Below are 14,544 nucleotides of genomic sequence, written 5' to 3' on the forward strand. Positions count from 1 at the left end.
AGTCTCGCTCTGTTGCCCAGGCTGGAGTGCAGTGGCGCCATCTCAGCTCTCTGCAAGCTCCGCCTCCCGGGTTCACACCATTCTCCTGCCTCAGCCTCCCGAGTAGCTGGGACTACAGGCACCTGCCACCACGCCCGGCTAATTTTTGTATTTTTAGTAGAGATGGGGTTTCACCATGTTGGCCAGGCTGGTTACAAACTCCTGACCTCAAGTGATCTGCGTGCTCAGCCTCCCAAAGTGCTGGCATTACAGGCGTGAGCCACTGTGCCCGGCTGGCATTTTTAATAAGTCTGTTTTTTTTAAATGATGCTGAAAATCCGCTGTGATGACACTGATGGGCTCTGGGACCCACTTGTGCACCAGACACCCCCATGCCTGGCCCGGCAGTGCCTCCCAGGCCCCTGAGAACTTAGCCCTCACCTCCACCTCCCAGTGTGGCCATTCCCCTGTGACAGCATGGGGGAGGGGCACCCAGCCTCGTGCCACCTGCAGCTGCTTACCGGACCAGCCTCGGTCTTGCAGGTGAGGTCGTCCAGGCTCTGGCTCTGTAGCTTCTCAGTGATAAGTGTGACCATGGTTGGGGCCCCGTGTCCTCCGTCCACACCAACAGGCACTGGAGTGCTGGAACATCAGACTTTCGAAGGCCCCGGCATTGCTAGTTCTGAGCCAAATCTCAAGGTCATGTCTCCACTTTCCTTACAGATGAGCGGTCTGTGCCCACAGGCTCTTCAGGATTTGTGCCTGTTTCTCAGAAGAGATAAATCACCACGTGATTATACGTAAAATCATTTTGTTGATGTTTCTGTTACATGCCAGGTCCCCTGTGTATAAAGTATTTCTGATATCCTGCCTCACAAACACCCTCCCATTTTCAAAACTACCATGCAAGTTCTTTTCTGGAAAATCTAATCACGGTGGTCTTCTGGCTAAAGGCAAAGGCACATGTTAGACCCATCTCACCCCCTGGAAGCCTCAACTGAAAGAAGAAAACAGGCCACCCCAGTCTCCTGCTCCAAAAAAGGGGAAATAGGATGGGAGATGATGGCAAGGACATTCTGGAAGCTGGGAAGCTGCTGGAAAGCCAGTATCAAGCCAGGAATGCAGAAACCCTGACTATCCACCCTCTTCCGCTCCAAGTGGCCAAACACCCCTCCCACTCCCACGCCAGCCAGCAGGGCAAGCGCTCTGCACTGAAGCTGGGGCAAAGGAAGCCTACCAGGGTCTGCACCTGGTCTGCTGACAGCAAGGGGCCGGCAGAGGAAGGGCGAGGGTTCAGGGGGGTCTTTTAGGCCCTGAGCTCTTCAGCCCCAGGAATGGACAGCTCTGTCTGTACTGCTGGCAGAGGCTGCGTGGCTGCCCCAGGGCTGCTCCCAATAGACACCAACGGGCCGAAGTGCCCAGCAAGGTGGCCCTGCACCCAGCGTGTCCCCAACCTGCCCCAGCTTTGACCCTTCTCAGGCTCCCACTGTTGGGTGTGAGGAGCTGCCAAGGCCACCTAGTTCAGACCCAACAGAGGCCAAAAGAGACAAGGGGCAAACAAGCAAAACCAGCAAGTTGGAGAAGAGCCCTAGGTGGGAGGGTAAGGACTTCCTCAGCAGCAGCCCTCTGCCCTTGGAGTGACACGGCACCTCCATGAAGACCAGGACACCCTTAAAAAGGAATGTCCAGAGAAAAAGAAGAGTGCCTGGGAATTAAGACAGCAGTGACGGAACCTCCACACAACCTCCAAGGTGCGCATCCTCCGCTGCCGCCCAGCTCCAGCTTCCGGCCAGTCTTCTGGGGCCCACAGACTGCTCCTAGGCAAGGATTAAGGGCTGACAGGACGCCAAAGCTGAGGCCTCACCTCCACCAATGAAAGCAACCCATAGGCAGCAGTGTTCACAAGCATCTGCCCCAAAAGCCTGGCATGTGGGAGGCACGTGGGCCGCCCCATCGGAAGGACCGCCAGCCACTTGGGCCACGCCACCTGCCAGTAAAGTAAGAGGGCAAAGGAGACTCACACGCACACTTCTGCCAACGCTGGAAAGGTTTCAACCCGGTTCAATACCTGCCTTCCACACTTAAAATGTGCACATACAACTGCTCTCGACAGAAACCAATGGGCACTTCCCTAGAGTCCAAAAGCCAGCATCTTCCTGAACAAGGGCCAGGGCAAAGGCGCCACCAACACAGCAGCTACGTGCACAGTGGGCCACCCGGCCTGGCTCGGAGCCTTCCCGTCACCAGGCACAGCCCTGCTGCTGCCAGGTCCAGGAGACCGGGCAGACCAAATCCAGGCAGGGTCTGTGCACAGGTCCTGATAGGTACCACCCACCCATGGGGCTGTTCCAGGCCAGGGGACACAACACATCAGCTAAAGGCTGTGCCCACCTGGCTCACTGGGTCTGAAATCACGCGCTCGGGGCTGACCACTCCCACCACCCTCGGCAGCCACCACTGTCATCTCCAGCCCACAGCCAAGAGCCCCAGACTCCAAGAGGGGTGTCCTGCGCTGGGTCACGGTCAGCCGGGCCCACTGTGATGCTTCAGAAGGAGGTCTCTCCGCAGCAGCGGCTCCATTCAAATTGTCTCAAACTAAGCAGCACAAATCAGAGCCAGTCACACTGCACACCCAATGCTGGTCAATGTCAGCTGGGGAAAGCCACCAGCAACTGGGGTGCCAGCTCACATCACGGCCCGGACTCACCTCTGTCCCAACTCAGAGCCCCCAGTTCACAGCCACGGCCCGGACTCACCTCTGTCCCAGCTCAGAGCCCCCAGTTCACATCACAGCCCAGACTCACTTCTGTCCCAGCTCAGAGCCCCCAGTTCACAACCACGGCCCGGACTCACCTCTGTCCCAGCTCAGAGCCCCCAGCTCACAGCCACGGCCCGGACTCACCTCTGTCTCAGCGTCAGAGCCTTCACAGGACGCGGCTCTATGGCTGACAAGTCAGCCTCCCTCCCTAATCCCACCAACCATTCCTGCAGGGCGAGGGCCAGCTCCCTTCACACCGTGCACCACGAGGGGCTGCACACCCACCTTCTGAACCCTCCTGGTTGCACAAAGCACACACACAACCTTAGAAAGGGGACAGCAGCCACACTATAACTTGAAAAAATAATAACTAGGGTTTTATTTTAAAAACAGGCTTCACAGTCTGTGTAGAAATGGCTGATTGCAGGGCTGGGGCAGGGAAAAGAGCTGGAGCCTGTCGAGGTGCAGGAAGTGAGGATGGCTCCCCAGTAGCCTGCCAGTAACACAGAGCAAAGCAACTGGCAGCAAACAAAGGAACCCAGGAACCCATGAACCCAGATACCCAGGAACCCATGAACCTAGGAACCTAGGAACCCAGGAACCCACGGACCCAGAACCCACGAACCTAGGAATCCACAAACGCAGGAACCCACAGACCCACAGACCCAGGAACCCACAAACCCAAGAACTCACGAACCTAGGCACCCACAAACCCAGGAACCCAGGAACCCACGGACCCAGGTGAGGTGGGGGTGGCGGGAAAGCACCTCCTCACGGGGCGGTGGGGAGCCACTAGTGAGTGCAGAGAGAAGGAGGGAAGTGCTTTAAAACCATCACTTGACCAACATCCCAACACAACAGTCTCAGGCAAGATGCATCCATGATGCTGGACCCGCAGAGAACATATGGCGAGAAACAGAGCTCACGGCCTCAAAGTGACCCCCAAAAGATGCTCGGCAGTCACCAAGGAAAAACAGTAACAGCAGGGGTACCCGGCAGGCACCTGAACCCAGCGATCAATGTGAACACCCCGAGCCTCCTTCGGCAAACGCAGGAACCTGAGTTTCCCCTTTTTTTTTTTTTTGAGATAGAGTCTTTCTCTGTCGCCCAGGCTGGAGTGCAGTGGTGCGATCTCAGCTCACTGCAGCCTCTGCCTCCTGAGTTCAAGCGATTCTCCTGCCTCAGCCACCCAAGTAGCTGGGATTACAGGCACACGCCCCCACACCCGGCTAGTTTTTATATCTGTAGTACAGATAAGGTTTCACCATGTTGGCCAGGCTGGTTTCAAACTCCTGATCTCAGGTGATCCGTCCACCTCAGCCTCCCACAGTGCTGGGATTCCAGGCATGTATCACCACCACGTCTGGCCTGGAACCTGATTATTTAATTCTGAAGAAATGTCAGACAATCTCAAAACAGGCCAACTCTACAAAATGACCAGCCAGAAACCTTCAGAAGCATCGGGTCAGGAAAGAGCTCGGGGAGGCCCCGCCCAGACTGGGGGGGGGGTTCCCAATGTAGCACGTGACCCTGGGTCAGAAAAAGGGCAGGGAGGACATGTCCCAAATCTGCCTGAGCACCGTCAGATGCCAGCACCACGCCACACTGACGCCGCAGTCCTGGCTGTGACTACTGCCTGTGGTCACGTGAGATGTGAACGCCTGGAGGGTCTGCACGCCCTCGATAGAGAAACGATGACACGTGTGTGCAAGAGCCACACTCGCAGCTGGGTGCAGGGCTCACGCCTGGAATCCCAGCACTTTCGGAGGCCGAGGCGGGCGGATCACAAGGTCAGGAGATCGAGACCACGGTGAAACCCCGTCTCTACTAGAAATAAAAAAAAAATTAGCCAGGCGCGGCAGCGGGCGCCTGTAGTCCCAGCTACTCGGGACGCTGAGGAAGGAGAATGGCATGAGCCCGGGAGGCGGAGCTTGCAGTGAGCTGAGATCGCGCCACTGCACTCCAGCCTGGGCGACAGAGCAAGAATCTGTCTCAAAAAAGAGTCACACTCTCATAACTCATAGACTTTAAAATATCAGACAGGCCGGGCGTGGTAGCTCACACCTGTAATCCCAGCACTTTGGGAGGCCAAGGCGGGTGAATCATGAGGTCAGGAGATTGAGAACATCCTGGCCCAATGTGGTGAAACCCCATCTCTACTAAAAATATAAAAATGAGCTGGGCGTGGCCGGGCACAGTGGCTCATGCCTGTAATCCCAGCACCTTGGGAGGCCAAGGCGGGCGGATCATGAGGTCAGGAGATTGAGACCATCCTGGCTAACACGATGAAACTCTGTCTCTACTAAAAATACAAAAAACTAGCCGGGCGTGGTAGCGGGCGCCTGTAGCCCCAGCTACTCCGGAGGCTGAGGCAGGAGAATGGCGTTAACTCGGGAGGCAGAGCTTGCAGTGAGCCAAGACCGCACCACCCACTCCAGCCTGGGCGACAGAGTGAGACTCCATCTCAAAAAAAAAAACAAAACAAAACAATTAGCTGGGTGTGATGACACATACCTGTAGTCCCAGCTACTCAGGAGGATGAGGCAGGAGAATCACTTGAACCCGGGGGGGCGGAGGTTGCAGTGAGCCGAAATCACACCACTGCACTCCAGCGTGGTGACAGAGTGAGACTCCGTTTAAAAAAAAAAAAAAAAATCAGATAAAGTGTGCTTCCAAAGCAGCAGCCAGGGCAAGTGTCCAGCAGCGCCAATGCGGAACACCTAGCGGTGTCCGAGCAGCAGCTCTGGCACACGAGAGGTGCATGCAGCACAGGAGGGACCATGTCTGCTGCCAACAGCAGCTCCCTGCCGGGAGTCCAGGAGACAGGGATTGTGAGTGCTGCGCAGGGAGGGGAGGAGACCCTCCTATGGAACACGCGTTTCCCGCAGGAAGGAAGGCATTACTCAGGTCGTCACCGACACGTGTGTTGGCTTCCAAGATGCCAGCAGGGCCATTATACCAAGCTCCCATAACTGATGGGCTTCAAATAACAAAAGTTTACTCTCAGAGTTCTGGAGGCCAGAAGTCCAAAACGGAGGTATCAACAGCTGCCTCCTTCTGGAGGCTGAGGGGGAACCGGTTCCAGCCTCTCTCCAGTTTCCAGTGGCTCCAGGAGTCCTCAGCATTTCCTGGCTTGTAGCTGTACCACTGCAATCTCTGCCTCTGTCACCATGCAGCCTTCTTCCCATTGCCATAGAGTCTCTGTATCACTCTCTTCTTAGAAGGACACCAATAATTGGGTGAGAGCCCACTCTAATCATATGACTTCATCTTAATTTACATTAATTACAATAGCATCTGGCCGGGCACGGTGGCTCACGCCTGTAATCCCAGCACTTTGGGAGGCCAAGGCAGGCAAATCACGAGGTCAGGAGATCGAGACCATCCTGGCTAACACGGTGAAATCCTGTCTCTACTAAAAATACAAAAAATTAGCTGGGTGTGGTGGCACATGCCTGTGGTCCCAGCTACTTGGGAGGCTGAGGCAGGAGAATTGCTTGAACCCAGGAGGTGGAAGTTGCAGTGAGCCGAGATCATGCCACTGCACTCCAGCTTGGGCAACAGAGTGAGACTCCATCTCAAAAAAAAAAAAAATAAATTACAATAGCATCTGCAAAGACTCTATTTCTAAATAAAGTCACATTTGCAGGTATTGGGGGTGCAGACTTGAACCTAACCTCCTGGGGGATGCAATTCCACACACACAATGCCAGGCCCGTCTCCCCTTACAATAAACTGAGACATGAGGATGCAGCGCCAGTCATGAGGCATGATGGACAGCAAGTCCCTCCCGCTTGGCAGTTCTCAGAGACCAGTATGCATGAGGGAAGTCTGGGGAAGGAGGAGTTCAGGACCAGAGGAAGCCCCTGCCGGAGCTGGGAAAGCCCAGAGATATGGAAATTGTGACGGATGGTGGTGGTGAGGATGCCGCAGGACCCCACCATGGCAGGACAGTCTTTTCGAGGGGCAATCAGAGAGGTCCCTCTAAGGCAGTGACATTGGAGCCAGGACTAAAAGCTAAACAAGAGGGGCCTGGAAAAGGAGACAAAGGCCAGGACAAGTGGGAAAACAGACCTCTGGGTTCGAGGTAGATGTAGAAGAGACGTGGGAAGTGAGAGAAACCTGGCTCCAGCTGCTGGAACTCACTGTCCCTGCCACCAACAGGTGAGGAGTGGGAGCCAGTGGAGAGGACCACAACCTGAGCTCCGGGAGGCACAGCCGGCATCGGCCATCCCTCGCCCCTACTCCAGGACCTCTCAGCACCGGCCCCTCTGAACAGGAAGCGGTCCCTCCCAAGCCCACGAGCACCGCCCTGAGCCCAGGCGATGCCTTCTCCCCACACTAAGTGGGCTCACTTCAGAGGACGGCTACAACGAACTCACTTCCACTTTTCCTGCACTAAGTCGCCGTCCTCACTCCCAAAGGCTCCTTGTAACCGCACTGTAACTCCCTTCCTTGTAACCGCACTGGTGACTTAGCCGACAACCCCAGGGGGTTCCCCTGCCTCTCCTTCCACCTCTGCACCCAGCTCAAGCCTGATCCTCAAGGTCTGGAGGGCCGCAGCAGCCTACACCCGTTCCCATCCACTGGGCAACCCTTGGCCTGACCTCAACAGAAAGCAGATCATGGCACTCTGGCCCCCAGAAACAGGCTCCTCAGCCCTTAGGACAGAGGCCAAAATCCTCACCCTGATCCCCCAACTACCCCATCGTCTCCCCTCGCTCCCGGGTTCTGGCCACACCAGTGCCCTGCAGACCCCTAGGAGGGTCAAACGCAGAGCTGGAGTTCCACGGGGTAGCAGGGACGAGCCCCCACCACAGGCCATCAAACGCAGAGCTGGAGTTCCACGGGGGCAGCAGAGCGGAGCCCCCACTCCGCTCATATGGCCGCCTCACGGGACAGTGGGAAAATGCCCTCGGCTGGCGGCTCTGGCCACTCTCATTCTCCAGGACTCCATCCTCCAAAAACACACCAAAGCAGTTTCTATTTTTCTGTGTTTTAACTCGATCCATATGGAGTCAGATACAGCATTTGTAGAGCCATGAATTAGTTTCCTATAACCAAGTATCACAAAGTGGTGGCTTACGACAGAAATGAACTAACCAGCTGTCCTTGGAGGCTGGAAGACCAAGATGCCAGCAAGGCCACGCCCCTCTGAAGGCTCTGGGGAGGGATGTGCTCAGGCCTCCCTCCTGGCTCTGGCGTCACTCCAATCTTCCCACCGCATTCTCCCTGTGTGTGCCTGTGTCCAAGTCTCCCCATTTTATAAGGACATCAGTCATTTTGGGGCAGGACCCACCATGCTCCAGTGTGACCCCATCTTAACTAATTACACCTGCAACAACCCTATTTCCAAGTAAGTGCACATTCTGAAGTACTGGGGGGTCGGGACTTCGATGTGTGACTTTGGGGGCAGATGTCATTCAGCCCATAACTAGCTGTATTTTATTTCCCCACGGCAACACACACAGAGTGCTGGCTCACAAACCAACACTGAACGACTCCCAAGCGTGCAGAGGCCTCACCCCTGCCACTCCACAGTGGACACTTCCATCCCTCAGCCCTGTCCTCGGGTACTTACTACACCTACGCACACAGCCCGCAGGCCCTGCTGCTCCTGGACTGTGCCCCAGCGCACCGCTCAGAGCATCAGCTGCTGGCTTGAAGGCACGTCAGGGTGTATCTCTTTGCCAACACAGCCCCGCTCCACACCTCCCAATAGGGCTGTGTGAACCTTTTGTCAAGTCATCGCTGACATTATCTCGTCACTATAAATAGTGTTTCCAGTTAGGCCACACAGTGGGGTCTGTTCTCCAAAGTCCATAATTCCATCCTTTTTACGAATGCAAAGTTTCTGCCCAGTATAAACTCTTGCCCCAAACTCCCCAGCAGATTTATAAACCTCCTAGGAATGAGTCCTTTGGTGAAAGACATCAGGACACCTTCAGCCCTTTTGCTCCTAGTCCTGCCTTGTGCTCAGGGCTGGCAGGGGTGTGCTCTAGCCTACTCGGGGCACCCCTCACCCTCATCTTGCAGCTTCCTGAGAAGGGGGCACGTGAAGACCACACCTCTTCTCTCCTCCACTTCTGTAAGGAGCCCACTCCCAGGATGTCTGCTCAGCTTTTAGGGTCTTCTCTTGCCCCAGCTTTAGAAAATGCTTAAGGCGGCTGGGCGCGGTGGCTCAAGCCTGTAATCCCAGCACTTGGCGAGGCTGAGAACGGGCGGATCACGAGGTCCAGCGAGATGGGGGGCGGATCGAGACCGATCCTGGCTAACACGGGTGAAACCCGTCTTCTACTAAAAAAGGAATGACAAAGGCGGGCGCTGAGGTGGCTCAAAGCCTGTAATCCGCCAGCACTTCTGGGAGGCCGAGACGGGCGGGATCAGCAAGGTCAGCGAGAGTCGGAGGACGCATCCTGGCTAAGACCCGGTGAAACCCCGTCTCTACTTAAAACAAATACAAAAAACTAGCCGGGCGAGCGGTGGCGGGCCTGTTGTAGTGCAGCTACTGCGGGAGCTGAGGCCAGGAGAACTGGCCCAGTAAACCCTCGGGAGGCGGAGCTTGCAGTGCGCTGAGATCCCGCCACTGCACTGCCAGCACTGGGCGACAGAGCGGAGACTCCGTCCCAAAAAAAAAAAAAAAAAAAAAAAAAGAAAAAAGAATACAAAAAACTAGCCGGGCGAGGTGGCGGGCGCCTGTGGGCCCAGCTACTCGGGAGGCTGAGGCAGGAGAATGGCGTAAACCCAGGAGGCGGAGCTTGCAGTGAGCTGAGATCCGGCCACTGCACTCCAGCCTGGGCGACAGAGCGAGACTCTGTCTCAAAAAAAAGAAAAAAGAAAATGCTTAAGGCACCTCAAGCAAGGTCTTCCTTGGTCCGGAGACCACATCCTTCCGGCCTGGCTCATGGCACACTCCGCGCTCCACCCTGGTCTGCATCTCCATCTGTTCCTGGACTCCGTGTCCAACGCTTGCTGCTGTTGCTGCTGTTCTAGGATTTGTCCCCCGCTCCTCCAACCCTTCCAATGACGTGCATATGCTTCACACGCAAGGGCTTCCTCCTCTTCTCCAAATGCCCATGTCGGGACCCATCTTCACGCTTATCTCTAAGCCTATATATACAAGGCTGCTTTTCACGGGGGGTTTTAAATTACTTTTTCTGGTCCCTGCACTCTGTATCTCAGCTCCCTCAGTCTTCCCTGCTTTTCCTGGCTTCTGCTTTCAGGCTGGAAGTTTCCTCTGATGTTGCTCATTCTGGCTCTCCATTCACACACAGAGGGAAGAACAGTGCTGCCTCACTGCAGAGGGATGCGGTGGCTGTGTCCTCCCTTCAGATGGCAAGAGAACTCACCCTGAGACCAGCCTGGCCAACACGGTGAAACCCCATCTCTACTAAAAATACAAAAATTAGCTGAGCACAGTAGCAAGTGCCTATAATCCCAGCTACTCAGGAGGCTGAGGCAGGAGAATCGCTTGAATCCGGGAGGCGAAGGTTGCAGTGAGCTGAGATTGCACCACTGCACTCCAGCCTGGGTGACAGAGGGAGACTCCATCTCAAAATAAATAAATAAATAAGTAAATAAATAAATAAATAAATAAAGTTTATAGAGAGAGGCAAAAGACCCAGAATAGCCAACATGATATTAAAGGAGAAGAACAAAGTTGGAGGATTGACACCATCCAATTCTAAGACTTATTATAAAGTTGCTGTAATCAAGACAGTGTGTGGCCAGGCACAGTGGCTCACACCTGTAATCCCTGTGCTTTGGAAGGCTGAGAGAGGAGGATCGCTCGGACCCAGGAGTTCAAGACCAGCCTGGGCAACATAGCGAGACTCCATCTCTACATAAAATTTTAAATTTACCTGCGTGCCTATAATCCTAGCTCTTAGAAGGCAGAGGTGGGAGGATTGCTTCAGCCGGAGAGGTGGAGGATGCAGTGATCCATGATTGCACTGCTGCACTCCGACCTGGGTGACACAGCAAGACCCTGTCTCAAAAAAAAAAAAAAAGATAGTGTGGGACGGGCAAAAGAATAGGCAATTGAATCAATGGAACAAGCAGAATAGAGAGCCCAGATATAGAACCACATAGTCACTGATCTTTGACAAAGGAGCAATGGCAATACAATAGAGAACAGACAGTCTTTTCAACAAATGCTGCTGAAAAACTAGACATCCACAAGAAAAAAAGACATGAGACCAGGTGTGGTGGCCCATGCCTGTAATCCCAGCACTTTGGAAGCCCGAGGCGGGTGGATCACTTGAGGTCAAGAGTTTGAGACCAGCCTGGCCAAAATAGTGAAACCCCATCTCTACTAAAAATATAAAAATTAGCTGGGTGTGGTGGTGTGCACCTGTAACCCCAGCTACACAGGAGGCTGAGGCAGGAGAATCACCTGAACCCAGGAGGTGAAGGTTGCAGTGAGCTGAGATCACACCACTGCACTCCAGCCTGGGCCACAGAGCAAGATTCCATCCCAAAAAAAAAAAAAAAAAAAAAAGACATGGAGTGTATGGACACCCTTCACGAAAACTAACTCAAAATGGATCACAGACCTAAAGTAAAAGGCAAAACTATAAAAATCCTAGAAGATAGATAACACAGGAGTAAAATATAGATGACTTTGGGTTTGGCGATCACTTTTCAGATACAACACTGAAAGCACGACCCATAAAAGAAAGAATTGTTAAGTTGAACTTCATTAAAATTAAAAATATCTGCTCTGCAAAAGACACTGTCAAGAGAATAAAAAACAAGTTCCAGACTGAAAGAAAATATTTGCAAAAGACTTATCTGACAAAGAACCATTATCCAAAATATAGAAAGATATTTTAAAACTCAACAATAAGAAAACAACCCCAGCCTGGTCAACGTGGTGAAACCCCATCTCTACAAAAAAACTACAAAAATTAGCCAGGCGTGGTGGCACACACCTGTAATCCCAGCTACTCGGGAGGTCGAATAGAAGAATCACTTGAACCCAGAAGCTGAGGTTGCAGTGAGCCGAGATCACGCCACTGCACTCCAGCCTGGGTGACAGAGTCAGACCATGTCTCCACAAAAGAAAAAAAAAAAAAAAAAGGCCAGGAGCAGTGGTTCATGCCTGTAATCCCACTTTGGGAGGCCAAGGCAGGTGGAACAACTGAGGTCAGGAGTTCGAGACCAGCCTGGCAAATGTGGTGAAACCCGATTTCTACTAAAACCACAAAAATTAGTCGGACATGGTGGCAGGTACCTGTAATCCTAGCTACTTGGGAGGCTGAGGCAGGAGAATTCCTTGAACCCGGGAGGCAGAAGTTGCAGTGAGCCAAGATAGCACCACTGGACTCCAGCCTGGGCAACAAGAGCGAAACTCCATCTCAAAAAAAAAAAAAAGAAAAAAGAAAGAAAGAAACCAACCCAACTAAAAAAGTGGAGCAAAGACTTTAACAGACACCTCAACCAACTGGGGCCGGATGTGGTGCTCATGCCTGTAATCCCAGCACTTTGGGAGACCAAGGCGGGTGGATCACCTGAGATCAGGAGTTCGAGACCAGGCTGGCCAACATAGCGAAACCCCGTCTCTATTAAAAATACAAAAATTAGCTGGGCACGATGGCAGGTGCTTGTAATCACAGCTCCTCGGGAGGATGAAGCAGAGGCTGCAGTGAGCCTAGATCGCACCACTGCACTCCGGCCTGGGCAACAAGAGTGAAACTCCGTCTCAAAAAAAAAAAAAAAAAAAACAAAACAAAACAAAAACCCACTACACACAAGGTACCACTCCACACCCATCAGTGTCCAAAATCCAGAACACTGACCACACCAAGTGCTGAGGAGGATGTGCAGCAACTGTGTACACGACCCAGCAATCCTGCTCCTTGGTATTTACCTAAAGGAACCAAAAACTTATGTCCGCACAAAACCTGCACACAGACGCCCATAGCAGCTGTATCTGTAAGTACCAAAACTTAAAAACGACCAAGATTTCCTGTAGGTAAGTGGATAAAGTGTGATACATCCAGACAGTATAATATTATTATACTAAAAATAAATGAGCTTTCAAACCACCAAAAAATATAGAAGATATTTAAATGCATACCACTAAGTGAAAGAAACTAGTCTGAAATGGCTACATATTGTATGATTCCAACCATATGGCATTCTGGAAAAGGTTAACTGTAGAGACTAGTAAAAAGACAAAAACAAAAAAACAGTGGCTGCCAGGGGCCAGGGGTAGACAGAGGTGAGGCACGGCACAGATTTTTAAGCCAGTGAAACTATCCTGCATGATACTATAATGGTTGACAAAGGTCATTACACATGTGTCTAAATCCATAGACTATAACACCAAGAGTGAACCTGAAGTCAACTATGGACTCTGGATAACAAGCATGTATCCATATAGGTTCATCAACTGTAGCAAATGCACCACTCCAGTGGGGGACGCTAGCCACGCAGGAGGCCCTGCATGTGTGGGGGCAGAAGGTATAGTGTCTAGGAACTCCATTTTTTTTTTTTTTGAGATGGAGTTTCGCTGTTGCTGCCCAGGCTGAAGTGCAATGGTGCGATCTCAGCTCACTGCAACCTCAGCCTCCCGGGTTCAAGTGATTCTCCCACCTCAGCCTCCCAAGCAGCTGGGATTGCAGGTGCCCATTACCACCACGTCCAGCTATTTTTTGTATTTTTTAGTAGACACGGGGTTTCACCATGTTGGCCAAGCTGCTCTTGAACTGCTGACCTCAGGTGGCCTGCCTGCCTCAGCCTCCCAAAGTGCCTGGATTACAGGTGTGAGCCACCGTGCCCTGCTGAACTCGCTATTTTTAAGTGCACTGAAACCACATGTGAAGTATTCCTTTTGCAACCCAACAAAGGAGAAGAAACTCAAATCTTTTTTTTTTTTCTTTTGAGATGAAGCCTCACTCTGTTGCCTAGGCTCACTGCAGCCTCCACCTCCCTGGCTGAAGCAATCGTCCCACCTCAGCCTCCCAAGTAGCCAGGACTACAGGTGCACACCACCATACCCGGCTAATTTTTTATGTTTTTTTTTGTAGAAATGGGGGTCTCATTATATTGCCCAGGCTGGTCTCCAACTCTTGTGCTCAAGTGATCCTCCTGCCTCAGCCTTCCAAAATGCTGGGGTTACAGGTGTAAGCCACCAAGACTGGCCAAGTAATTCAAACTGTAAAATGAAGATTATCATTGTAACCATTCCACTGGTGAGAACAGGCTGCACCATATCACCACATGGAAAAAGACAAACTGTGCCAAGTAATTTGTGAGGTAAAGAACACAGGTGAGCTCTAGACAGCTGCACAAAGCCCCGGGTTCAGACACCAGTTGGACCCACTCACTAGCCAGGCCAAGTAACCTCACCTGGACAAGTAACCTCACCTCTCCGGGCCTGGGTTCCTTGGAAACTGAAAATGAGAAGAAACCACCCACTTCATGAGGCTTCAAGGAATCAGATTAAACTAAATAACACATGTGACAGTTCCTGAGTCCCTGACACACATTTTTAAATTATGACCACTTACAACAAATGCTTAAAAGACTGAAGTTCGATTTTCTTTAATATCTTTGTGGAAAATGCCAAAAGGGTTTATATAAAATTTTAATTTCCTTTTTTTTTTTTTTTTTTTGCTACCAGGCTGGAGTGCAGTGCCGCGATCTCAGCTCACTGCAACCTCCACCTCCTGGGTTCAAGTGATTCTCCCGCCTCAGCCTCCCAAGTAGCTGGGATTGCAGGCGCCCATGACCGCCACGTCCAGCTATTGTTTGTATTTTTAGTAGAGACGGGGTTTCACCGTGTTGGCCAGGATGGCCTC

General features: G+C 52.4%; 1 protein-coding gene across 3 annotated transcripts in view; it reads right to left on the bottom strand.

Annotated features, from left to right (window-relative positions):
• The window catches only part of FAM53A (family with sequence similarity 53 member A), a 37,622-nt gene that overhangs the window by 20,217 nt on the left and 2,861 nt on the right, over nucleotides 1-14,544 (bottom strand). For 2 of the 3 annotated variants that reach the window (XM_017876220.1, XM_017876222.1), the window contains exon 2: nucleotides 501-741. In XM_017876220.1, the coding sequence (XP_017731709.1) occupies nucleotides 501-575 (75 nt within the window). In that variant the 5' untranslated portion in view covers nucleotides 576-741. Of the gene's footprint in view, nucleotides 1-500; nucleotides 3,799-14,544 lie in introns of those variants that run through there. The other variant, XM_017876221.1, reaches the window with a different exon arrangement.

This window comes from Rhinopithecus bieti, unplaced genomic scaffold (genome assembly GCF_001698545.2).
Source record: "Rhinopithecus bieti isolate Rb0 unplaced genomic scaffold, ASM169854v2 scaffold_9581, whole genome shotgun sequence".
In the NCBI taxonomy this organism is placed as follows: Eukaryota; Metazoa; Chordata; class Mammalia; order Primates; family Cercopithecidae; genus Rhinopithecus; species Rhinopithecus bieti.